Source organism: Ochotona curzoniae, unplaced genomic scaffold (assembly GCF_017591425.1).
Source record: "Ochotona curzoniae isolate NIBS_2020 unplaced genomic scaffold, NIBS_Ocur_1.0 scaffold_3890, whole genome shotgun sequence".
Lineage (NCBI taxonomy): Eukaryota > Metazoa > Chordata > Mammalia > Lagomorpha > Ochotonidae > Ochotona > Ochotona curzoniae.
This window is the reverse complement of record NW_024467115.1, coordinates 36,803,500-36,828,793: the sequence shown is the minus strand read 5'-3', so window position 1 is coordinate 36,828,793 and position 25,294 is coordinate 36,803,500. Positions and strand designations below refer to the sequence as shown.

General features: G+C 52.3%; 2 protein-coding genes, 2 non-coding genes and 1 pseudogene across 5 annotated transcripts; 4 read left to right on the top strand and 1 right to left on the bottom strand.

The window, feature by feature from the left end:
- The first annotated feature begins 448 nt into the window (after nucleotides 1–448).
- Nucleotides 449–7,714, top strand: TCP1 (t-complex 1). Of its 2 annotated transcripts, XM_040965226.1 has the most exons (12): nucleotides 449–573; nucleotides 860–945; nucleotides 1,027–1,155; nucleotides 1,748–1,845; nucleotides 2,445–2,555; nucleotides 2,861–3,042; nucleotides 3,528–3,654; nucleotides 5,083–5,258; nucleotides 5,500–5,623; nucleotides 5,879–6,071; nucleotides 6,477–6,640; nucleotides 7,418–7,714. In XM_040965226.1, exons 1-12 carry the CDS (start codon nucleotides 510–512, stop codon nucleotides 7,632–7,634), a joined length of 1,671 nt encoding a protein of 556 aa, XP_040821160.1. In that variant the 5' UTR covers nucleotides 449–509; the 3' UTR covers nucleotides 7,635–7,714. The 2 variants fall into 2 exon arrangements, with proteins under 2 accessions (XP_040821160.1, XP_040821161.1); XM_040965227.1 differs by lacking the exon at nucleotides 860–945.
- On the top strand, nucleotides 2,206–2,345 carry LOC121146333. The gene has a single exon (XR_005882199.1). It is a non-coding gene; the product is annotated as a small nucleolar RNA SNORA29 (small nucleolar RNA).
- Nucleotides 5,665–5,794, top strand: LOC121146332. Its single transcript, XR_005882198.1, has one exon. It is a non-coding gene; the product is annotated as a small nucleolar RNA SNORA20 (small nucleolar RNA).
- On the bottom strand, nucleotides 7,628–25,145 carry ACAT2 (acetyl-CoA acetyltransferase 2). Its single transcript, XM_040965228.1, has 9 exons — nucleotides 25,060–25,145; nucleotides 24,469–24,603; nucleotides 23,498–23,679; nucleotides 17,822–17,939; nucleotides 13,897–14,040; nucleotides 11,938–12,060; nucleotides 8,768–8,922; nucleotides 8,297–8,407; nucleotides 7,628–8,012 (listed from the first exon to the last, which is right to left on the bottom strand). Exons 1-9 carry the CDS (start codon nucleotides 25,112–25,114, stop codon nucleotides 7,842–7,844), a joined length of 1,194 nt encoding a protein of 397 aa, XP_040821162.1. The 5' UTR covers nucleotides 25,115–25,145; the 3' UTR covers nucleotides 7,628–7,841.
- LOC121146240 lies at nucleotides 14,659–15,923 on the top strand (annotated as a pseudogene).
- Nucleotides 25,146–25,294: the final 149 nt, after the last annotated feature.

Genomic DNA, 25,294 nt, shown 5'->3' with positions numbered 1-25,294 from the left:
ACCCAGGAGCAGGATCTGGGACAAACCCAGGCCGGCTCGCCTCATGGCCCTGAGTCAGGATCTACGGCCGAAGGCGCCAGCCGCTCCCAACAAAGGGAACCCGAAGTTTCCGGACTCGGATAGGATGCTCCGACCCCAAGTCCCGCCCTCGCGATCGCATTTTCTAGAAAGCGCTAGAAGGTCCAGATGCGCCTGCGCAAGCTTGTCTGGCCAGGCGGTGTAGCCGAGCACTTTCTGCTCCTCTGAATGGCCTAGAGCCCGACTTCCGTTGGCCCTTTTCGCGCCCTTCCCACCTGCTCTGTGAATGGACAGCGCCGCTCGGCCCCGCCCTCCCGCGGTGTCCTCACTTCCGGCGCGCTCACGTTTCTCTTGCCGTTCCCCGTTTCCCGCCGTGCTCCGCGGCCGGGCGCGGCGGGGCGGTGTTTCCCAGCAACCCCCGCGGTCCCTCCCTCTCCGCCGGCGGACATCGTGGTCGCCGCGCGGTGTGAGTGGACGAGCGCGCTGCCGCCATGGAGGGCCCTTTGTCCGTGTTCGGGGACCGCAGCACCGGGGAGGCGATCCGCTCCCAGAACGGTAACGCGGCGGGGCGTGGGGGCCGCGCGGGGCTCCCTGGGCAGGGGAGCAGGTGGCCGGGGTGCGGGCCTGGGCGTCCCCCACCACCCGCACAGCCGCGGGCGGGGCAGCTCGTTTAATACTTTCCTTGAACAAATCTGAAGTCAGCATCTTGCGTTAAAAAGCTTTCAAAAAAGAGAAGCCTCACGGGTCATGGGAGCACCTTGCGGGGTCCGGGGGCAGGGCGAGTGCGCAGCCCCGGTGTCCCGGCACCCATGTTCCTAAAGCCCGTCCCCGTGGGTTGCAGTGATGGCCGCGGCCTCCATCGCCAACATCGTCAAGAGCTCCCTGGGGCCCGTCGGGCTGGACAAGATGCTGGTGGATGACATCGGCGTAAGTGGGGGCCTCGGGGATGCGGAGGGGGGCTCTGCCGCTTGCGCCCCGCGTGACCGTGCCTCCCCGTGACTTTGCTAGGATGTGACCATCACCAACGACGGCGCGACCATCCTCAAGTTGCTGGAGGTGGAACACCCTGCCGCCAAGGTGCTCTGCGAGCTGGCCGACCTGCAGGACAAAGAAGTCGGGGATGGAACGACCTCGGTGGTACATGTTGAAATGCGTGCAGCCCTGCTGGAGGGGGTGGGGGGGGTGTGTGTGTTCATCTGTGGTTTGCAGGTTTCTGGGATGGGCAGGCGGTGTCAGGACTGGCCGCTGGAGGGGCGTCCTGTCAGCTCGCCCGCGCAGTGGGAGCTAGCGGATGATCCTGCAGGAGAGAAACGCATTACTGCACCAGACTTCCAAAGAATGGAATCACTTCTAAAATGTTAAAATAATTCATCCAAGGCGTTTATCTAATGACTTAAATGCAGTGAGTTCCCTCAGAAGAAACGGGCAGAATTTTTTTTTTGAAGCAAATTCTCAGTGTTTGTTCAAAGAAATGTTAAGAAAAGCAAAAATAAACCAAATAGCCACAATGACATGGTGTTGATATAACAACTTGGTGGCTTTTGATGCGGTGTGTGCTGAAGATGGTGGGACCAACAGCTTGGCCTGAAACCTATTCAGTCTGTCAGGTTTTCTCCCATTTGGGCCCAAATTTCACAGTCCTCTTGTTTGCTGGCTTCTGATAAGCGGCTGCTCGGTTCCCTGTCGGCACGGGGCGGGTGCCAGCATGCGACACGCGTCTTCTCCACAGGTTATTATTGCAGCGGAACTTCTGAAAAACGCAGACGAACTCGTGAAGCAGAAAATTCATCCCACTTCGGTTATCAGTGGCTATCGACTTGCTTGCAAGTAAGGTTGCTTACACACAAAGAAATAGTAGCAGTTTTTGTTTTTATATATTTGAAAGGCAGAATTACAGGGAAGAGACAGATCTGCACCTGCTGGTTCCCTTCCCTGGTGGCCACAAAGGCCGAGGCTGGGCCGGGCTGAACCCAGGGCTGCACACTCCCCTCCTGTGTGGGGAGCTGGGGCAGCTGGGCCTCTTGCCTGAGTAGGATGCCAGCCTTGCGGGCAGCCCCCAAAGAATGTATTTCATCTAGTGATTAATAGTCTGGACTTTTAAGGTTTTAAGTAATGGCTGAATTTCAGTTTGAGAAAGTTGCACTTTAGCAGTTCTACTTGAAGAAGGGGTGAGGCCCTAGGGCTTCTGTTCCCATCTGACTACCACATTTTCTTCAGTGAGTAGATTTTAGTGGCTATGCTTGTGGGATAGAGCAAAGTTGCCATGATCTGAAGAGGGAGGGGGTTTTGGTACCCTCCTTCTATATGAAATGGCTGAACAGAACACCATTGCTTTGTGACGCTTTATTGCTGTTGTTAAATGTGATAAAACCAAAAAGCTTGACTGATAACATGCTTCACGTGTTTTTCTTCTGCACCTTAAACAGGGAAGCTGTGCGATACATCAGTGAAAACCTAATTATCAACACAGATGAACTTGGAAGAGATTGCCTGCTCAATGCTGCAAAGACATCAATGTCTTCCAAAATCATTGGGGTGTATCCTTGCAGTGGTCCAGTAAGGTTCTGACTTTCTGTGTTTGGTTTTATGGATAAAATTCAGATCAATTTAAAGCAAAATTGGTGTTGCAGTGAAGAAAAGTAATGCTATATTTAACTTCCTTCCAGTGAAAAGTGTCTGTGACAGTAACTCAAATTACAGACGCCGCTGACTGATACTGCAGCATTTTGTTGGCATAAATAATGCTTGCTTGAGATAGCCAAAAGGAAATCTTGCGTTACCTTTGATTTTTCCTGTATGCCCTTTGTTTCTTCCGGTGTGTTATCCTTAACTGTTAGCTTAGCAATGGAGATTTCTTTTCTAACATGGTGGTAGATGCTGTACTTGCTGTTAAATACACAGATACCCGAGGCCAGCCTCGCTATCCAGTCAACTCTATCAACATTCTGAAAGCCCACGGCAGAAGTCAGACGGAGAGTTTACTCATCAATGGCTATGCCCTCAACTGCGTGGTGGGATCTCAGGGTAAGGTTTAGGATTTGCTCATAATACTTACATTACAGGCTGAAAGTAACTTCGGAAAAGGACAGATTTGAAAAGTGGGGTGGCACAAACCTTGCACCTGTCAGTTCAGTGGTCAGAGGCCACAGTAGCCGAGCTGGAGCTCCGTCCATGTCTCGCGTGGGATTAGAGGCTGTCTTCTGCCTTCCCAGCTGCAGCAGTGGGCAGCTGGGTGTGAGGCAGAGGAGCCAGGATTCAGAATGGGCCTGGAACACTGCACTGCAAGCAGCAGCTTAACACACCGTCCCAGAACACTGACCATAGAGCTAGCATTTCTGGCTCACATGGATTGCATGTCTCTAACGAACACATGCAACATAATAGGGTGAGTGCATGTGAAAGATGGTGCTTGTTAAATGCAGCACATTCTTATGTAAATATATGTTTTGTGAAGCAGTATTTTTAGAGCGGCTGTAAGGCAGCTTAATGTTAATTTTGCTTGATTGCAGGCATGCCCAAGAGAATAGTTAACGCAAAAATTGCTTGCCTTGACTTCGGCCTGCAGAAAACCAAAATGAAGCTTGGCGTACAGGTGGTTATCACAGACCCTGAAAAATTAGACCAAATCAGACAGAGGTATGTTGGGGCAGGATTTGGGGTCTTAGAAAGGGTTGTGTGTAAATTAAAATTAGAGTGCTGTGTCTTTGATAATGGAGGAGGCTATATAGGAACCATTTGTTAAAGTCATCCCATTTTGCAACTGTGGTAGTTACGCTTTAAGATTTGGTGTAATGGAACCTGTTTAAATCAGTCTTCTACAATTGGGTGTTCTAAGTTCACTGACATTGAAAGTGTGGAAGCCAGGAAGGAAGCTGTAGCACAGGGCCCAGCAGTGAGGTGCCAGGTAGGTTGAGGGTGGGGTGCTGGTCTGCGTTTTACCTGCCAGCAGCACTTGCTCCCCTGTACTCTGCTTGCCTCAGGAAGGCTCTGGACTTTGTAAACGTATGCATGATACTCCTTCCTTCCTGGGACACTTGGGGCAGGGGTGGTGCTGCAGTCCCTTGTCTGCACGGCCTGTCCTCTGTTGCCCATTCCTCTCCCTGGAGGAGCTCCCTTGTCACTGTGGCTTTAGGACACATCTCAGAAGCTCCAAGTGTGGACATCGGTCCAATTCTGTGCTTCTGAGTGTTTGTGGTTGCTAAGATGTATGTTGATAGAGGCCTTTGGTCCACTGCTTTATTTTCTAGAAGACTGCAGGGACTAGGGCTAGACCAGGCTAGAGCCAGGAGCTTTGTGCAGATCTTGACGTGGGTGGCAAGAGGCCAAGCACTCGGGTCATCTTGTTTTCCCAAGCCACTATCAAGGAACCTGATCAGAAATAGAATAGCAAGCTTCTGAAATGGCGTTTTTGTGATAACTGCATTGCAAGCAGTGGCTTCACCTGGTGTTCCACAACATTGGCCCCTGATTGGGTTGATGCTGAAGTATCTTGAGGCCTTTGTGTCTAGCCAGCTATGTGGTGGTGTCCATTATGGGAGCCTTCGCACAGGTAGTTTAGCTCTGCTTGATTAGTACCTACCATGTCACATCCACGCACTTCCTATTTCCTTCACTGCCCCCAACCATTGCAGAGACCCCCAAAGTTGTCAGAAAGCAGAATGTTAGAGCTTCCATCTGCTGGATTACTGCTAAGAAACTGCAAGTGGTGGGGTTGTGCCAGGCTGAATCCCAGAGCCAGGCATGCCATCCTGCACTCCCACGGGGTGGCTGGATCCTGGGCCATGGAACAACAATCACTCTAGGATGGATGCTGACATTGTGAGCAGTAGTTGAACTTGCTGTTCCCCAACACTTGTCCAAACTATTACGTTCCTGATCACACTTCCAAATTAGAAACTCCAGTTGGGGTTGGGGAGAGCATAGTTTTCTTTCATTCCTTGACCTTTTCCAAACATTGGACTAAGCCCAGTTCTGGGTGTGGATGGGAAAGAGCTAACATTTGACACATAGTTGTTTTGTGGATGAGTAACGCAGCTTTGGGTTACTAAACTCCTTTCTTTGTAGAGAATCCGATATCACCAAGGAAAGAATCCAGAAGATCCTGGCCACCGGTGCCAACGTGGTTTTCACCACTGGTGGCATCGACGACATGTGTCTCAAGTACTTTGTGGAGGCTGGTGCCATGGCAGTTAGAAGAGTTTTGAAAAGGGACCTTAAACGCATTGCTAAAGCTTCTGGAGGTACGGTCCCTGCCGCGTTGGCCGGGCTCCTCGGGCAGCTCACCTGACCGCACACGGCGCTCCTGTGCTTGGTGCTCCGGGTGGTGGTAGTCTCTGTTGGGCAGAGACTCTGTTCCTTACATTACTAAGCGCGTTGGAAATTCATTTACTGAACTTGCTCATCTTGGTGACAGTGCATCACTTAAATTAATTTAAGACAAGAAGATCATCATTGACATTTATATTTTATACCTCTCAATAGCGACCATTCTGTCAACTCTGGCCAATCTGGAAGGTGAAGAAACTTTTGAAGCTGTAATGTTGGGACAAGCAGAAGAGGTGGTACAGGAGAGGATCTGCGATGATGAGCTCATCTTAATCAAAAAGTAAGAGCGACTTTAAATCACAGAGCTGTGCGGTTTGGTTGCTTCCCATTGATTTGCTGCTCTGGTCTCACAGTGCTACGAGCAGTTATACGCATGGGATAGAAGAAACGTGGACCCTTGTACATGGAGGTGGGCTGACAGTGCCACCTCCCCTACGTGGTCTAGACATTGTGTGACTTTCCAGGGTCTTGCGGGGCGTGCCTGCCGGCTTACTGCCTGGAAGTGCTGGTTGAAAATTTGCTTCCTCTTTGACAGCACAAAGGCTCGTACATCTGCCTCGATTATCTTACGCGGTGCAAACGATTTCATGTGTGACGAGATGGAGCGTTCTCTACATGATGCCCTTTGTGTGGTGAAGCGGGTGCTCGAGTCAAAATCTGTGGTCCCAGGTGGGGGCGCTGTTGAGGCAGCTCTTTCTATATACCTGGAAAACTACGCCACCAGCATGGTAAGTTAGAGTGTGGGCGCACTCTGGCAATTTTTTTTATTATTGGAAAGATAATACAGAAAGAGTAGACAGAGGAAGACCTTCCATCCGTTGATTCATTCCAAGTGACCACAATGGCTAGAGCTGAGCCGATCAGGAGCCAGGAGCTTCTTCCGGGTCTCCTATGCAGGTGCAGGGTCCCAAGGCTTTGTGAGCCATCCTCCACTGCTTTCCCAGGCCTTAAACAGGGAGCTGGATGGGAAGTGGGGTTGCCAGAATACGAACAAGCATCTATATGGAATTCCAGCGCATGCAAGGCAAGGACTTTAGCTATTAGGCTACCATGCTGGGCCCACTCTGGCTTTTTATTATTATTAACACACCTTGTCACTTTTCCCTTATGTGAAAATGAGTTGTCTTTCCTAGGGGTCTCGGGAACAGCTTGCTATTGCAGAGTTTGCAAGGTCTCTCCTTGTTATTCCTAACACACTGGCAGTGAATGCAGCCCAAGACTCCACAGATCTGGTTGCAAAGTTAAGAGCTTTTCACAATGAGGCTCAAGTTAACCCAGAACGCAAAAATCTAAAATGGTAAGTACACAATTGCCCTTCTTTGGTGCCTATATATTTTTTAAAGATTTATTTTTATTATTTTTTTATTGGAAAGGTGGATAGAGGAGAGACAGAGAGGAAGATCTTCCGTCCGATGATTCACTCCCCAAGTGAGCGCAATGGCCAATACTATGCCAATCCGAAGCCAGGAGCCTCTTCCGGGTCTCCCATGCGGGTGTAGGGTCCCAAAGCTTTGGGCCGTCCTCGACTGCCTTCCCGGGCCACAGGCAGGGAGCTGGAAGGGAAGCGGGGCTGCCGGGATGGAACTGGCGCCCATATGGGATCCCGGGCGTGCAAGGCGAGGACCCCAACCACTTGCGCCACCCCGCCGGGCCCAAGATTGTCTATATTTTTAAAACGTTTTGTTTGTAGCAGGTTAAACCTTTTTAGCTTTTCCAAGGCCTTGAAAAGATAGTGGTTAACGACAGGGCCAGCAGACTTGGAAAAGGGACTCCACACATTGGGAAGTGTCAGTGTGACTGACCCACTGATGTACCTGAACTCTGGGGAGTGGTCTCGCTTGACCTGTGGGCCTCCTGTCTAATGAGGATGCATTCACACAGCTGTGCTTGGATCCTGCCCATGTGTGTATCCTTAGAGTACTTAAACCAAGCCAGACATCACTGGCCACAGAGTCTGTCTGGATATCTGGTCCATAAACCACACTTTCACCATTTACACTGTTCTAGAATTCAGTGATTGTTCAACAGGTCACCCAGGCAACTTGTAAGGGGCTGTTTTCTGTTTCACTCACAGGATTGGTCTTGATCTGGTTAATGGAAAGCCTCGAGACAACAAGCAAGCAGGGGTTTTTGAGCCAACTGTGGTTAAAGTGAAAAGTTTGAAATTTGCCACAGAAGCTGCGATTACCATTCTTCGGATTGATGATCTTATTAAGTTACATCCAGAAAATAAGGATGAGAAGCATGGAGGTTATGAAGACGCCATGCACTCTGGAGCCCTTGATGACTGATCAGACTTCTTTATTTATAACAATGTTAGAATTGTCTTGTACCTTACGTATTACACATTAAAGTACAGTGTGAGCCTGCATTCTTGTGAAGTAGAGTGATTTCCATCTTCACTTTGGTCCTGGGGTTTCACATTGCGCCTTAGTCGTCGATTGGCTGTCAAGGAAGGAGGGCAGAGGCCTGGGCATGGTGTGAGCTGGGTTCACTGCTCATCCTCTCTGGACACACATGGCTATGCCCATCCCACCACCAACACACAGGGCTGCTACTCCCCGGGTTCCACCAGTCCTCTCCAGTGCGTGCAGCAGGGTCACCAGGATGCGGCAGCCAGAGGCTCCAAGAGGGTGCCCCAGGGCTATGGCACCCCCTTGGATGTTGACCTGGGAGGGGAGGGGGCAGCGTTAGCATCACTCCAGCAAACTGCCCTTCCAGACGCGCCCGGCTGAGGAATACGTCACAATCCTGCCCCTTGTTCTTTCAAATTTTAAAAAGCATCTTGTCGGTGCCTGACAAGATTTCCCACCCAGGGAAACAATGAAATCCCGAGTCCCAGCAGGAACATGACCAGCATCTTCACTCCCAAATACCCAGTAAACGTCAATACTGGACACTCCTAGAGGTTCAATAATAGCATGATCTCTCCTGCACTGCCACCCTTGGCTACCTTCTCCGGGTTTATTCCAAGTTCTTTAGCAACTGCCACTGACAGGGCTGCAAAGGCTTCATTGATTTCAAATATGTCGATGTCATCCAGCGACCAGCCGGCTTTTGCGACCTGAGGAAAGGAGAGGGCCCTGAGGTGCAGACCAAGAACGTGGGGAGCCCAGGTCTGAGTATGTGCCACTGGCCACGGGCAGCGGCTTCACATTATGCACATAAAGAACAGCCACTGTAGATTGCTGAGACGCTTGCTTTGGGGTACAAAGCATCATGTACAGATTCAAAACCAAGTAAGGGGAGGAAGCCCCATCTAGGTGGGGGCCAGCTGCATGAATGAGTCCATGTAAGGTAAATGGGAAGGCAGGCTGAGGGGGGCAAAGATGACTCGGCAAAAAGACCTAGAGTAGTGCAGACCCTGACTGGTCTCAGTGTCCGCCCCAGCAGGCAGGGAGAGGGTGGGGGAAAGACAACTCACAGCTTGCTTTATTGCTGGAATCGGTCCTGTTCCCATGATGGAAGGCTCCACGCCTGCTTGGGCCCAGGAGACAATCCGCGCCAGAGGTGCCAGCCCTCGGTTCTCGGCTTCCGACTTCTTCATGAGAAGCACGGCAGCGGCGCCATCATTCATTCCTGTAAGATGGGAGGGACTGGCCTTCTGTCATACTTCTACCTCCAGCTACTTTCCTGCCACAAAACACCAGTTAAATAATCCTTCCATCTTGACAAAACCATCTGCCATCAGCTGATGACATTGTAGTTGGAAAAGGAAGTTTTGTGACACTGCCGTGGCTTGGCTAGTTTGAGCCTTGGCCTGCGGTGCTGGCATCCGATATGGACAATATTCAAGCACTGGATGCTGCGCTCCCATGCAGCTCCCTGCTGATGCACCCAGGAAAGCAGTGGCGGCTGGTCCAGCTGCTTCGGTCCCTGCACCATGTGGGAGACTCGGAGGAATCTCCTGGCTGTAGCCTGGCCAGCTCTAGCTGTGCTCATTGAGGAGTGTTCTCTGCAACTCTGACTTCCCAAATAGGATAATCTTTTTCATTCACTTTTTTTTTTTTTTTTTTGCAAAAGCAGGTTTAGAGAAGATACAGCGAGAAAGGTCTTTCATCTGATGGTTCAGTTTTCAAATGGCTGCAGGGCCCAAACAAATCTTAAAAAATTCAGTGACTCACCAGAACCAGGTTAAGATGGCACTGGGGGTGGGGGATAGGTGGAGATTAACCTCAGGCCTTACAGGAGGTAGGGGAGGGGTTTGGTAGTAGAAAAATACAAAAAATTTTACGTTTGTGGTCTTGTTGGGCTCTCGGTGGAGGTTAAATCTGATCACAAATTAAGAAACTAGATTTTTCATTTAAAACAACAGGTAACAATACTGTGGGAAAATCAATAAGCTTGGCCTATCCCTGTGATCTGCAGTTTCAGCTGGTCTGCTTGGAGCTGGGGGTGGTGACAAGCTGAGCTAGGCATCACCATGGAACCCAACACTCATCAGTACTGGGATTGGGTGCAGACTGTTGGTCCAGGCTGCAGCACCTGCAGACACACCCAAGGATATGATGTGGGGTGGGGCAGGCCACAACATCTACCGCTCATACATATGCAGGAGGGAGAGGGGGTAGCCTATGAATGGTAAGGGCCTAGCATCCACTGGCACATGTGAGATCTGGGTGTGCAGGATGAAACCTGGGAAACTCCCGACAGCCCGCTGCTCCAGCTGGTGAGCATGGGATTCAGGCCTGGGTGTTGGTCAGACCAGCAAGGGCAGCTCCGCCTGTCTGCACGTGTGGGGTGGTTTTGGAAGGGGATGAATCTGGCAGGGCCAGGACAACCTTAGCTCACTGACAAGTGCAGGAGCCAGACTGGAATGCAGGGCATGCCTGGCTAGGCAATCCCACCTGCTGGCTTGCATGAATTATGGATGGAAGCAGACTGGGCAAGGCCAGCCTGGAGAACTCGCCAACAAGAGGTGGGACTGGGGGTGGGCCAGGTCAGGCCAGGCTGCAGCATCCCATGGCAACAGCCAAGAGAGGGGATGGGCTATGTAGAGCTGGGTCAGAGCAACCACCTGGCATGTGTGAGATCTGGGGCTGGGAACAGGCCTGGCTGAGGAGCTAAGAGGATGCCCTAACTAGGTTGTGGTTCCCACTGGTGAGCACATGGGGGTGGTGGTCTGGGCTGGACATGGCTGCAATGTCTCAGCATAGGTGTGGACAAGGTCTGGGGTGTGCCAGACTAGGCTAGACTCCAGTATCCACTGGTGCTCACAAGAGCCAGAGTGGGTGTAGGACAGGTTAGGCTAGGTTTCTGCTCCCACTGGGCCACATGAGAACTGTCAGGACATGCAGTAAGGTATAGCTGGGATGTAACATCCAACAGGAAAAACAGGGTTGGGTATGGGCCACCTGGACAAGGCTACTGTTCCTGCCAAGAGAGGAGGTGGACTAAATCAGCCTGGACCAAGGACCCACTGGTGTGTGTGAGATCTGTCACTGAGAGGAGACCCAGTAGAGGAGCTTGGTCCAGGGTACAGTCCCTGCAGGTAAGTAAGTGCAAGAACCAAAACAAGGAGCAGCCAGGAGCAGCCCAGGTTACAGTATCTGCCAGCGTATTTGTGGCTCAGGTCTGGGAGCAGGCCAGGCTTAGCCAGTTCATAACACCCACTGGCAGATTTGAGAACCTGGATGTAATGCAGGACAAGCTGGGTCTGGCTGCAGCACCAACTACTTCACATTAGAGCTAGGATTGGGGGCTGACTGTGCCAGGTTGGGTGGCAGCTCCAGCCGGCATGACCCACAATGGGCCAGGATACAGCACCAGCCAGCAAATACTAAGGTGAGACTGGCCATACCAGAACGGGCCGCAGCACCTACCAGCACGCACAAGATGAGGACATGGGGTGGAGAGGGAAGCCTGGCAGTGTAGTAGTAGAGATTGCTGTGAGTGTGGGCTGGAGGGTGGAGTCAGTTGGGTCGAGTTAGGCTTCAATGCCCAATGATGCATACGAGATCTCAATGGGATGTGGGGCATAACAGACCAGTCCACTGCACATGCTGGCAGGTTCAGGAACCAGAGCTGGGGGGCCAGTCCAGTGGGGATTATTGAGAGTCGCTCTGGCTGGGCTGCAGCTCCTCCTGTGGTACAGGAGGGCCGTATGTTGGACGGGGCTGGGCCATAGCACCCATTGGATTGCTGAGGATGGAGGGCAGACCCCAGTGAAGCTTGACAGTAAATTTCTGAGATTCGGAGGTGGATCATGACAGCCAATCAACCTCAGAAGGATTTTTGCATCCTTAGAGCATCTTAGAACTATAGAACCATGAGTAGAATCCTCAGAAAAAAATAATACGGACCCAGGGATGACATCAGGTGGCAGCTCCCCATCCCCGGGGTGACATGGAGGTTGGAAGGTTGGGCGTGGTGTCTTGTCTTGTATCCCCCTCTTCCTCATATACAAGAAGAAAATGTATAAACAATGGTCTCACCCATGATCCCCAGGGGATCCTCAACCCTTCCCACACTCATCAACTATGCAAACATAACCAAAACTAAAATCTAAAAAATTACAAACACACACACACACACACACACAAAAGAAATAAGCCTGACAGAAGCGGGCACAGCCCCAGTTCTCCAGAGGCCGACCTGAAGCGTTGGCTGGGGTGACGGTGCCTGTCCCGTCAGTCAGGAAGTAAGGCTTCAGCTTGGACATGGCCTCTAAGCTGCTCCCGTGGCGGGGAAACTCGTCCGTTTTCACTTCGGTAGGTCCTGAAAAAGAACCACTCAACATCACCAGGGTCTCACAAGCCTAGGACAACTTCATGACTGCTGCAGAAGAACTAACGTGCGGGTGGGCATTTCCTTAAGACCCCTGCATCCATCAGAGTATCCGGAAATGAGTGCCCAGCTCAGCTCCCTCTTCCAGCGTCTGGGGAGGCAACAGGTGGCAGTTTAGGTACCAGGTTGCTACCATGCTCACGGGACACCGCCTGGCCTACCGGCTCCTGGCTCACTGGGGCCTTGCCCAGTCTGTCGCAGGCGTTTGGGGAAGCTCTGTTTTTTTTTCCTTTTTTGAGATTGGTTTATTTCACTAAGCATGATTTCTAGTTGCAACTGTTTTCTCACCAAAAAAAAAAAAAAAATTTCATTCCTTTTATGACTAAGCAGTATTCCATCATGTACATACACTACATTTTCTTATCCAACTCTCATTGATGGACTTTTGGGTTATTCCAGATCTTAAACACTGAGCATTGAGATGCAGTAAACACAGGAGAATAAATAACTTTCATATAGTGATTTCATTTTTTAAAATTCCGGTGTTTCTTGTCTTCTTAAATTTTGCCAATTTCATTTTGCTTAAGTCCATTCCCAGGAGTGGGATGTCTGAATCATAGGGTAGAAGAATTCCCATACTGTCTTCCCTGGTTCATATTCCTGCCAAGAGTGGATTGGGATACCTTTTCCCTCACAATTCCTGCCAACATTTATAATTTTTTTTTTTTTTAATTTTGGATAATAGTAATTCTAACTAGGGCAAGGTGAAACCTCATTGTGTTTTAAAATTTGCATTTCAGGCCCGGCGCGGTGGCGCGGTGGCGCGGTGGCGCGGTGGCGCGGTGGCGCGGTGGCGCAGTGGTTAAGGTCCTCACCTTGCATGCCCAGGATCCCATATGGGCACCGGTTCTAATCCCAGCAGCCCCGCTTCCCTTCCAGCTCCCTGCCTGTAACCCGGGAAAGCAATCGAGGACGGCCCAAAGCTGTGGGACCCTGCACCCGCGTGGGAGACCCGGAAGAGGCTCCTGGCTTCGGATCGGCATAGTATCGGCCATTGCGCTCACTTGGGGAGTGAATCGTCGGACGGAAGATCTTCCTCTCTGTCTCTCCTCTCTGTATATCCGCCTTTCCAATAAAAAAATAATAAAAATAAATCTTTAAAAAAAAAAAAAATTTGCATTTCCCTGCTGGCTAGCGATTCTGAGCATTTATTTATGGGGCGTTGGAAGTTCTGTTTCTTAAAGCTTTTCACTAAGGATTGTACCATCTTCAAGAGGCACTGAATGGGCCTGGCGTGGCATGGCCTAGTGGCTGAAGTCCTCGCCTTGAACGCACTGGGATCCCATATGAGCGCCGGTTCTAATCCCAGCAGCTCCACTTCCCATCCAGCTCCCTGCTTGTGGCCTGGGAAAGAAGTCAAGCATGGCCCAATGATTTGGGACCCTGCACCCATGTGGGAGACCTGGAGGAAGCTCCTGGCTCCTGGCTCCTGGCTCCGGACCAGCTCAGCTCTGGCCGTTGAGGTTACTTGGGGAGTGAATCATCGCACGGAAGATCTTCCTTTATATCTCTCCTCCTCTCTATATATCTGACTTTGTAATAAAAAATAAATAATAAAATAAATCTTTTAAAAAGAGAGAGAGATTGAAGGTTTTCTAATCCACAGCCCTTTCGGAAGCAAGTAATCATGGGTGGCTGTCCAGGTGAGCCAGGCACACCCAGCCTCTGGACGTGGGGATGTGGGGAGCACAGAGCAGCGGTGGGGTGACCGCCCTCAGGTGAGCCAGCGGAGGATCCCACGAGGAGTTTACAGAGCCGAGTGCCCACCTTTCCTGGACGATACCACCACTGGCACGATCTCTTTGTCGAAGTAGCCGGCCTTCTGTGCGCTCTCGGTCCGGCTCTGGGACAAGACCGCGACCCGGTCCTGTTCTTCTCGACTCACCTGCCATTTTTTGGCGACATTCTCAGCTGTGAAAGACAAAAGCAAAACATCATGTGTGTGGCGCGGCTTCTGGTGGCTCAGACTGTGTGGAGTGTCAGGCACGGCGATACCCCTGGTGCCACGTGCAGGGGACAGGGGAGGCTTTGCTGCCACCCCGCCTCCCCCTGACCAGGCTCCGTTCATACTTTTGTTCCCTTGTAGCACTTTTAGTACCTGCCCTCTGCCTGCTCTCCGGCCGCTCTGCTGAGCTCCTGCACCACGGCAGTGCCAGCCAGCATCAGGAACCGCAGCCGCCCCACTGCCTTAACACCGTCGGCAAATCAGACTAAAAGCGGGCTCTGCTGCCCTTTTACTCACAAGCTCTCAACCTCTCACCCAACCTCTGAGCTGACCCACATTTCTTGTGCCCAGACAGCGTCCTGACAGCTATTTTTTATTTTTTGGACCCAGCCAGTGTTTCACCACTCATGTCCCAGGAATAGTTCCTCAGGCCGGTGGTTTCTAGAACAGAGTCAGTTCTTTCGTAATTCCTGTCTGGCTCCAGCTCATGGTTGCTCAAGAACACACTTAGACCAGGCTGGAAGGGAAGTGGCTGATGGTGAGGGCTGCTCAGTGAAGCCATTAGGACACAGGTAACGAGCCGTATGATCCCAGGTTGGGCAGACTTTGATCACCAAGTTACAGCACTACAGGAGCAGTCACTGTAAGCTATACTGTGTTAACTGGAGATTATATAAATATCTCCTTACTCATCAAATTTTACTCAGGAGTTGTAGCATCCTTTTTTTAAGATTTATTTATTTTTTAATTAATTTATTTATTTTTAAATTGAAAGGTAGAGGGGAGCATAGTAAGAGGGGAGGGTCCTGGAAAAGTGTTGAGACCCCACAGAGGAGCAAACTGGGGCTTGGCCAGATTCCACCCGCCTCAGCCCTGCTGTATTCCTTCCGGTCTTCTGAAGTGCCCTGAGCGGAGCCCGTGACTCCTCACAGCACGGGGAGAAGGGACTTGTGTCTTTGGGGAATAATGGAACGGGGAAGCAAAAGAAAGTGAGGAAGTATGAGGCCATGAAATGCTTAGTCTCAGGGATGAGTGGATTAAAGAAAAGGACAGGGCCCAGCATGATAGCGTAGTTGTTAAAGTCCTTAACTTGAATGCTTCAGGATCCCAGTAGCTCCACTGCCCATCCAGCTCCCTGCCTGTGGCCTGGGAAAGCAGTCCAGGACAGCCCAAAACCTTTGGTCTCTGCACCCACATGGAAGACCCAGAAGAGGCTCCAGGCTCCTGGCTTCAGATTGGCTCAGCTCCAACCATTGCAGCTGCTTGGGGAGTGAATCATCGGACGGAAGATCTCTGTCTCTCCACTCTCTGTATATCTGTCTTTCCAATAAAAAAAAAAAAATCTTAAAAAAAAAAAGGATAGATTAAAGCCTAAAAAGAAGAAAAATCCCAGTGCACTAAAGGAAAGAGAAGACCTGCAGTGCCTTTCCTGCTTATTCTCCAGTTTAACACAGAACTGGGCCCACCTCTCCACAACCTCGCTGACACTAACTTCATCAACTTTTCCATTAAAGCCAAGCTGGACTTAGTACAACCAATGACAATCAGTACAATCTGTATGCCATGTGTATCGCTTGTGTGATTGCGTCACGGCAGAAATTGAAAAATCGGGGGCAGAGTATCAAGTGGCACTAAGGATTGCCAAGCATCTAAGATCTGAATGATTACCACGTTCACACAAAGGTTCCTATCTGGACGACTGCTTAGTACAGAGTGACTCAGTGCAAGTGTTACATCTTGGACCTGCAATGAAGAATCCAAAAGAACCCTGGAGTTCCTATCAGGTGCATCTCCAACCAGATACAACATTGAGCGGATGCCGGATGATCCCGGAGCCCCCTGGCTCTAATCCTTCCGAGGTGAAGGTTCCTGGCCTGCACGCGACCAGCTTCATCTGTTGCTAGTTCATTGGACATGGTATAGAAGAAATTATTATTTTCTTCACAAATTTGCTGTGTAATGAACTGAGTATGATTAAATATACTTTCTTAAGAAAAAAAAAAAAAGAACAGTAGATACAGGAAGGAGGAGACACAGAGAGGAAGATCTTCCATCCATTGATTCACTTTCCAAGCAGCTGCAATGGCCGGAACTGAGCCGATCTGAAGCCAGGAGCCCGGAACTTCTTCTGCGTCTCCCACATGGGTGCAGAAACCCAGGACTTCAGGCTGTCCTTGACTGCTTTCCCAGGCCGCAAGCAGGGAGGTGGATGAGAAGAGTGGCCACTGGGATTAGAACCAGCATCTATATGGGATCCCGGAATGTGCAAGGTGAGGACGTTAGCCATTAGGCTACTGCACTGGGCCTGTAGCATGCATTCTTTATTTTTAATGCCAACATTCCTTCTACGTGTGTCAGTAGCACTGAGAGCCTCATTCCTTGTGGTGGAGAAAGATTCAGAGACAAGGATATGGATACTGGAACTTATTATTACTGGCATCTCGGGCACCAGGGCCTGCTCAGTGGGATCTGTTACACGTCCCACTGACGCTTCTACACACTCCTGCTGATACCCAGAGAGAGCCTGCGGGTACTGAGTGCCACCTCCGTCCACCTGCTCCATCCTCCCCCGGGCAGCTCCCTGCTGGGCCTCTCCTACAGCAATGACATCTGCCCCGACCCAGCACACACACTAAACAGGTTCACAACCTTCTCTCCCACATCACTGGCGAAAGCAAACAAAAATCATCGTTTTTGTTGAGGCAAAATGTAAACAGAATAAAATGCAAAAAATCCCAAGCGAGGCAATTAGAAGAGGGTCTGACACATGGAGACACCTGTGAGGCACACAGGTGTCACTCTTCCATCACTCCAGAAAGTTCTCCTGCCCCATCTTCCTACTCTGGAGCACAGCGCCCTGACCTCCCTCAGCTGCCCCTGCTGCCCCTGCGTGCTCTCTGAGCATTCGGTCAGACTATGGCCCAGAGTGGTGGCCAGTGTGCTAGGGGACCTCCCAATAGTGAGGCACTTGGGCAGCGCAGCGTTCTCTCCAGAACCTCAGCCTTGCAGGTCAGCTGCCTGAAATCTGAACACGTCTGCTTAATGAGTGGGTTCTGTGCCCAATTATATTACCTGCTCATAGGACGACGGGGGTTCTACTAATTACTCCATTGTGGCTGGAGCCTTTCAAATGATCACTGGAGGCTGGGCTCTCTCCTTGGCTGGCAAACGGCTGCCTCCTCACTGTGTCCTCCGCGTGTGACATACCGCAAGTGTGTGTACCTAAGATCCCTCCTCATTATAAGTGCCATTCAGACTGCATTAGGATCCACGTTAACATTAAAGGCCCCACCTGCAAACACAGTCACATTCTGAATCCTGGTGGAGGCCCGGATGCAACCTGCAAACCCCTGGGAAGGACTCGGTACCTGAACCTGACAATCACACTGCTGGGACCACACTTGAGGAAAGTGTGCACAATAGTGCAAAAACTACAGTGCAAAAAAAAAAAATGCAAAAAAATACAGTGTACTACCCAAAGTGCTAATAACTTCTGACTGTGCCTCTCCACAGATCCCCCCTTGCGGGAACTGATCTGGAACTCTGAGGGCCCCCCACTTCCAACAGGCTCTGATCATCAATGAACCATATGGTAAGAACATTTAACTGGCTATGCTTCAGTTCTTCACTGAGGGACTACACCAGTCGGCAGGGAGACAGAACTCGTGCTGCCCATTTGGAGGAAGTGAGTTCCAGGACCAGTGTCAACCTTCTCCAAGCAAGCCTCATGCAGCCCCCTCTGCTCACCTGTGATACCCATGTGGTAGCCGTGAAAGGCATCAGTAAGACCATCACACAGTATGCTATCAGCGAGGGGCGTCTCACCAACCCGCACGCCTGTTCTCAAGTGAACCAAGTGTGGAGCCTGCAAACGAGAAATGAAAATGCACTCAAGCGTGGCAGGAATTCATCCTGTGTGAGGCAGCAGTACGGCTCCATAAGGGAAGACTCCCTTGCAGCACAGGCATCCCATACAAGTGCCAGCAAGTCTGGCTGCTCCACTTCTGATCCAGCTTCCCACTAACACACTGGAGAAAGCAGCACATGAGCCCATCACCTGCCTGGGCCCCTGTCAGCCCTATGGGAGACTCAGAGGCAGTTCCAGGCTCCTGGCTTCAGCCTTGCTCAGCCCCAGCTGTTGTGGCCATAAGATGAAAGATCTCAGGGAGGGGGCAACCTTAGGGTCTGGGGGTTAAAACTTCCAGCAGCCTCTTGGCTGCTGGTAGGTTCCAGGCCAGGTCCGTTTCCATGCTTGGAACCCTGATTCCAGTTACTGTGAACATGTGGTGAGCTGTCCCCAAGTGGCCAGTGCTCCATTTGGTACCAGGCTCCATCTGCTGGCCGCCCAGCGGCAAGCTCTCGGGTTTTGGGGCTATGAATTGCTGCTTTGGCACCTCCATGTTGAGCCCACTGTGCTTCCGGGTTGCAAATCAATCCTGAAGACCCCTAATGACAGAGTAACTTTTCATTTGAAGGTAAGCAAGGGTACTGAGACCTGGTAGTTTGGGGGAGAGGGACTAGATGATCTTCATGGGTCAGACTGATATACCAGCCTTTGAGTCCTGTGTAGAACTTGTTATCAGCGAACAATGCTGACCACCGTACACCAGTCCATGCAAAAGCTAAGGCTGGGGGCTTGTCTAGCAGGACCATATCCTAGTACCTGACATAATGATGGATCAGGAGACGGGTCACACTAGGCAGGGCCATGACATTAACTAACACAAAAGAGAACCATTTCTGGGGGTAGATTCTGTGGGGGATGTGTGGGCCAAACCCTGTGGAAATACTAGCCCCACTGGTTAGCTCAAGAGTTGGGGTGGTGATGGACTAAGCTAGGTGGGACCAAGGAGCCTGCCATCATTCACGGGTAAAGGAACCGACAACAGTCTGGGCTGGTCAAGACAGCAGCACACGAATGTGCATCCTGAATAGGGTGTGGGGTGAGCCGGGCTGCAATGTTCACCAGCTCATACAAGGTCAAATGAAAGGCTAGACTATGCTGGACACTGGCCTAACACCCACCGGCATGTATGAGAACTGGGTCTGGGAGTGGGTCAAGTGGAGGAACTTGGGAAACTCCCCTGGTGGGTCATAGCTCTCGCTGGTGACATGGTCCAGAACTGGGGGTCAGACAAGCTGGGCAAAGTAGCTCCAATGGCTGGCTAATGTGTGCGTTGGTAGTGGAAAGGGGTGGATCAGTCAGGGCCAAGCAAACCTAGGTTCACAAGCAAAAACAGAAATCAGGATGGAGCACAGGTCATGCCGAGCTGGGCTCTTACACCTATTGATCTATATGAGCCAGGGATACTAGGTCACAGCATCAAAGGCAATGGCCAAGACAGATGAGGGATTATGCCAAGCTGAGTCAGAGCAATCATTGGCATGCATGTGCTCTATGGCTGGGAACAGGCCCGGTTGGGGAGCTAAGGGGACACCCTAGTTGGGTTGAGATTCCCACCGAGAAGCGCGAGGCTGGAGTCGGGGGTGCATTCTGGTCTAGCTATGGCTGCAGTCTCCCTGGCAAAAGCGTGGACTGGGACTGGATGCACCTAACCAGGCTAGACTCCAACACCATCTGGTGCTCTGGAGGAACAGGGTAGATGTGGGATGGACTAGGCTAGGTTTCTACCCCTACCAAGCCATGGGCGAGCTGTGTTTGGGCATGGACAAGCCTTGGTTGGGCTGAAACACCCAACAGTAAGAACCAGATTGGGTTGAAGGCCAGTCAGGAAAGGCTACTGTTCCTGCTAGGACAGGAGGTGAACCGAGTAGGGCTGGCTCATGGACCCACTAATATGCGCGAAATCTGGCATTGGGAGAAGTTCTGATGGAGGAGCCTGCGCAACTCCTCTGGCAGGACAAAGACCCTGCAGGTGAGTGCAAGAAGAGAACAGCCCAGAACAGGCCATGGAAAGGTACCCACTGGCATACATTTGGCATAGGTCGGGGGCAGACCAGGCTGAACCAGTTCACATCACCTGCTGGTGAATCCGAGCACCAGCATAGAGTGTGGGTCAGGCCAGGTTCAGTTGTGACACAAACCAGTGCACATTATGGAATGCCAAGGTGAGAAGACCTATACCAAATGTGGCCGCAGTGCCCAAACAGCACATATGAGGACCAGAGAGCGAGAGGGCAAAGCCAGCAGGGGGAATGTGGGCTCCCTTGCTGGACAGCCTCTCCCACTGGAGAGCATGAGTTGGGATGGGGGCAGACCAGACCAGGCAGGGATACAACACGTGTGGGCTTCATGTGAGCTAGATCAGGGAAAAGCCAGGCTGCATTGACTTCCTACTGGTGCAAGCATAAATCAGAGTGGGTGAGGGTTGGTGGGGCTTTGGCACAGCAACAGCTGGCAGGGGCTGGCACTGGAGGCTTAATCTGTCAAACTAGATTCCAGAACCACCTGGAGAGTACATAATATGGCAGTTGGAATGGCCTAGAAGGGAAATAGTGGGCACCTCCCTCTTGGGTTACCACTCCCACTGGAGAGACGAAAACCAGGACAGGGTCTGGGGTGGCTCGACAGAAAGGCACCCAACAGCATGTGTGTGAGCTGGATAGTGGAGCTGGCTAGGTTGAACTAGGCTTCAATGCACATTGACATGTGTGAGAGCTGAATGGACAGGCTGAACAAGTCTGTGGTACAAACAGGCATGCAGGGGAATCAAGGCAGGGGACGGGCCTGGTGGGGGTTATTGTTGGTCACGCCAACTAGGCTGCAGCTCCCACTGGCTTATGTGAGAGCCGAGTGTGTGCTGGGCAGAATCAGGCTTGACTGAATAATTCGTGTGGAAGACAGGGCTGGAGTTAGAAGGGACTCAACAATTGCAACCACCACCTGATTGGGGTGATGGACTGTACCGGGCCCTGTACTTACCAGTATACACAAGAATATGGCCTGGGATCACCTCAGATGAAGTTTCTTTTGGGGTCTCCCTAATCGAACTGCCGAATTCAGAACCCATGGTCTGACCATGGAGTGCATGTGCCAGAGCCGAGCCTCCTTAGAGGCTCAGACAGAGCAGTGCAGTGCATAACCAGCTGCAAATGGAGGGCATGACAGTCTATCAGAACCTGCATAAGACACCTGGTACCACAACAGAGGCTGGAGGACAGAACAAGCCCATCACCTACCCCAGCCATGTGTTGGCAGTGAAAAGCTGGGCAAACGGACACTCTAAGGTGGACTATGTCAGTCAGTGGATCTGCAGCGAATTCATCGTGCTTGGAATGGTGAGAATAGCAGCAATTCATAACTGCTGAACTATCAAAACCACTTGAGCAAGACCCTCAGAGCATGCCCCACATCGGGGATCTGGGGTGGGTGGGAGGCTGGGTGGGGCTTCTCCCTTTACCTTCCCCTTTACCCAGATACAAGAAAAAAACATTGTGGAAATAATAGTCTTTCCCACTTTCCTGTAGCCCTTGAACCTTTGTGCCCTAATTAACCATGTAAAGATTGTCAAAAATAAAGAAAAAAAAAAAAAGATGAAAGATCTCTGCCTCTCTCTGTCACCGGCAGATGAATAGTCTTAAATGGCTTGTTCCTCTGCCTGGTGTCCCCTGTGGTCAGCATTTCCTCTGTCTGCATCCAGTACCCCTGCCGCCCGACTCCTCATCAGGCCAGGATGTGAAGGTCTGGGGAGTGGGCAGGTCACCCACCTGTCTGCTCCCAGGACTCTGTTTCCATTTTTCTCTCGGATACTTCCACTATTTTTGGTTCCTTAAGAAACCCATTTATGGGCCTGCACAATAGCGTAGCGATTAAAGTCCTCGCCTCGAATGCACCGAGATCCCATATGGGTGCCAGTTCTAATTCCGGTGGCCCCACTTCCCATCCAGCTCCCTGCTTGTGGCCTGGGAAAGCAGTTGAGGATGGCCCAAAGCCTTTGGTCTCTGCACCCACGTGGGAGACCCGGAAGAGCTCCTGGCTTCAGACTGGCACAGCTCCTGTCATTGCGCTCACTTGGGGAGTGAATCATCGGACGGAAGATCTTCCTCACCGTCTCTGCTCCTCTGTGTATATCCGCCTTTCCAATAAAAATAAATATATCTTAGAAAAAAAAAAAAGAATTCCATTTACTCCCTGCAGACACAACCAACTCTGATGAATTACATAATGCCCAACGACTTCACTTTGATGAGCAGATTGCCTAAATCACTGAGGATATAGATTTCTGAATGACTCTTAACTCCAACTTTTTAAATTGGAAAGTCAGATATATAAAGAGGAGGAGAGACAGAGAGGAAGATCTTCTGTCCAATGATTCACTCCTCATGTGGCCAGAATGGCCAGAGCTGAGCCGGTCTGAAGCCAGGAGGCAGGAGCTCTTCTGGTTCCCCTGCACATGGGTGCAAGGGTCCCAAGGCTTTGGGCCGTCCTCAACTGCTTTCCCAGGTCACAAGCAGGGAGCTGGATGGGAAACAGGGCAGCCAGGATTAGAACCGGCACCCAAAGGGATCCCAGCAGGTTCAAGGCGAGGATTTTAGCTGCTAGGCTACTGTGCTGGGCCCATAACTCTGACTTCAATTGCAGCTCTGACAGTGGAAAGGGTCAGTATGGCTCTTGTGAATACAGGTTCCAGTTCCGTTTCTGATCCAGCTCCCTCTTAATGTGCAGCTTAGCAGGCAACAGATCCATCACGGCCCAATTAATTGAGCCCCTGCCACCCACATGGCAGACCTGGGCCAGTTCCAAACACAGTGGCTCAGGTGAGCTAGGTGAGAGTACTGGACTTTGCTCTGAGCCTCAATTCCTTATACCCTGCACTGGAGATGTCCTCTCCTCCACGCGGGCTATCGCGAGCAGAGGTACGAAGCTCGTGGGAGAAGGGTGGGTGCTGTGGCTTAGCAGGTCGGCCGTCACCTGGAACAGCCACTATCCTACAATGATGTACCTGGAGAGATCTCCCAGCCCCTGGGTCCACTCCCCAAACGCCCACAGCGCCTGGGGTCGGGCTAGGTTGAGGTCAGGAAGCAGGAACTCCACTTGGGTCTCCCACTTGAGCAGCAAGGACCCCATACTTGGGCCATCTTCTGATGCCCCTCAGGCTCATTGGCAGGAAGCAGGCAGAGGAATACGGGAGGCCGGCGGCCCAGAGAAGCGACTAAACTCCTTGTGCCACAATCTGGTCTTTTTTTCAGTAACTTCTGGATGCTCCCTCATGTTATGGCTTTACTATTATATGTCAGGCACTGCAGCTGAAGAAACTGCCCGCTTTGCTCCAGCCACACTGACAGAGTTTTTTGCTTCAACTAGCATTAACTATCTCACCTGAAGAAAGGTTAACAAGCGGGTGGGGAACCCAGGTTGAACCCGTGCCATCTGTTAAGTGTGGCTGCAGATCTGAGCTGCAACCATTGACCCTGCAGGGATGTGACCTTATCGGCGAGGTCGGGGAGGGCCACACGCAGTACCTTGCTCATGTTCTCCATGCCGCCTGCAATCACGATGCTGGAGTCCCCCATGGCGATGGACTGCGCGCCGAGGCACACGGCTTTGAGGCCTGACCCACAGATCATCTGGCAGCTCCAAGCTGGGACAGAGTAGGGGATCCCGGCACCCACGCTAGCCTGTCGAGTGGGATTCTGCCCGCAACCTTAGGGAAGAAACAGAGCAGCCTTTGGGCATCGAGTGGAAAGAAACCAGGGTGAAAGCATGGACAAAGCCGCCAGGCAGGCCTTGGCACGGCTGAAAGCCCACAGGCCAGCTGACTCCCTGCCAGCACACGATGCCGTGAGCCACGCAGCGAGACACTGCCAGGGTCCCAACTAACAAACGCCACCTTGTAAACCAAGTTGTGCTGCGGGTGGAGCGCGCAGCTCCCACGCGCCTCAGACACCACTCTCTGCTGTGACCGGGTCTACAGGGGAGCGAGCCCTCGCCAGCACGTGGCAGACAGGCCAAAGGCTGCCCTTCCTTGGCGACTGATGGCAAAGCCGCGGCCCAGCACACGCCTGAGCACTGAGAGCACCTGCGCTTCCCGCTGGATCAAGTCTGCCAGCTTCTTCAAGCAAACTCCTTCCTCTTACCACAAACAAAGCTATCTTGATCACGGGGTTATTGACCTAGGATCAGGCTGGAAGCTTAAAAATAAATATGAAAACAATGTAAAGTTACGTGTGACTGACCACGGACACAGCCCGGGGTCAGGCGGTAGCACTGACATGGCGTACTAGCCTTCCGTCATGCTGGCATCCCTACAGGAGCACCCACCAGGTGCAGGGTACGAATTCAGTGTGTAGCATTTTAGGGGGGCTGCGGAGGACCCTGCCGCCTGACCTGTGGGTCAGCGGTCTCGCTCACTCAGGAAAAGCCCACGGAATGCAGTGGGAGCAGGGGCGGGGTGGGTGGGTGCTGTGAAGCGCTGCTCCCTCAGGCCCGTTACCTGCGGCCAGGACGTGTCCGAATATGACCTCGGACACCTCAGCCGGGGTCACGGCGGCCCTCTGCAGGACCGCACTGATGACGGTGGAGGCCAGATCATGGACGGGCACGGTGGACAAGGCCCCGTTGAAGGAGCCTGGAAGACAAGGGCGGAGGGAGGGAGGCATGCTCGAGACGGGAGACGCCGTCGGGGAGGTCTCCCCGGGGAAGCGACGTGGCCTCCGCGTCCACACGCAGGCAGCCGGCCGCCTCGGGGCGCGACGGGGACCACCGTGCCGCCCCACGCACACGCTCTCTGTCCACACCCCCACGCGACCCCCGCCCACAGCGCCCCGACCCCTGATGTTCGATGGCACTTCCCGGAGGCGGCCAATCAGGCGCCTCTCGAGAAGAAGCCTTCCTACGCCAGCCAATAGCAGAGCCGGGAGGAGCGGTGGTTCTACCCCGCGCAGCCAATCCGTGCGCGCGGGGTGGAGCGAGCCCACCAGGCGAGAATGAGGAGGGGTCGCCGAGCCGGACCCCGCGAAGCACGCCGACCGTGGCGGGGGGTGCTCCTGTAGTCCGGGTCAGCCAGTCCCAGCCGGCCCCTCACCTATGGCAGTCCGCGCCGCCGACACGATGACCACGGGGTCCGAGGCTGCACTCATCCTGCCTGAGCTGCTCGCGCGCCGCGGAGCTGTCGGCGACTGAGCCCCTGCGCTTCCTGGGGGCGCGCAGGCCGCGCAGGGGGCGGAGCCAGCCTCGCCACGCCCGCCGCCCACGCAGGGCCGTGAGCGCGCAGGCGCGAGCGCGGGGCGGGTGGGCGCGCCTCGAGACCCGCGGGTGTC

Coding starts and splice junctions, on each gene's coding strand:
- TCP1 (XM_040965226.1), top strand. CDS start 510: ATGGAGGGCCCTTTGTCCGTGTTCGGGGACCGCAGCACCGGGGAGGCG. Junction 5,624..5,878: donor GAGCTCATCTTAATCAAAAA/GTAAGAGCGACT, acceptor CCTCTTTGACAG/CACAAAGGCTCGTACATCTG. Junction 6,072..6,476: donor AAAACTACGCCACCAGCATG/GTAAGTTAGAGT, acceptor TGTCTTTCCTAG/GGGTCTCGGGAACAGCTTGC.
- ACAT2 (XM_040965228.1), bottom strand. CDS start 25,114: ATGAGTGCAGCCTCGGACCCCGTGGTCATCGTGTCGGCGGCGCGGACT. Junction 17,940..23,497: donor GCATGGAGAACATGAGCAAG/GTACTGCGTGTG, acceptor TCTCGTTTGCAG/GCTCCACACTTGGTTCACTT. Junction 8,013..8,296: donor TTGGAATAAACCCGGAGAAG/GTAGCCAAGGGT, acceptor CTCCCCTCCCAG/GTCAACATCCAAGGGGGTGC.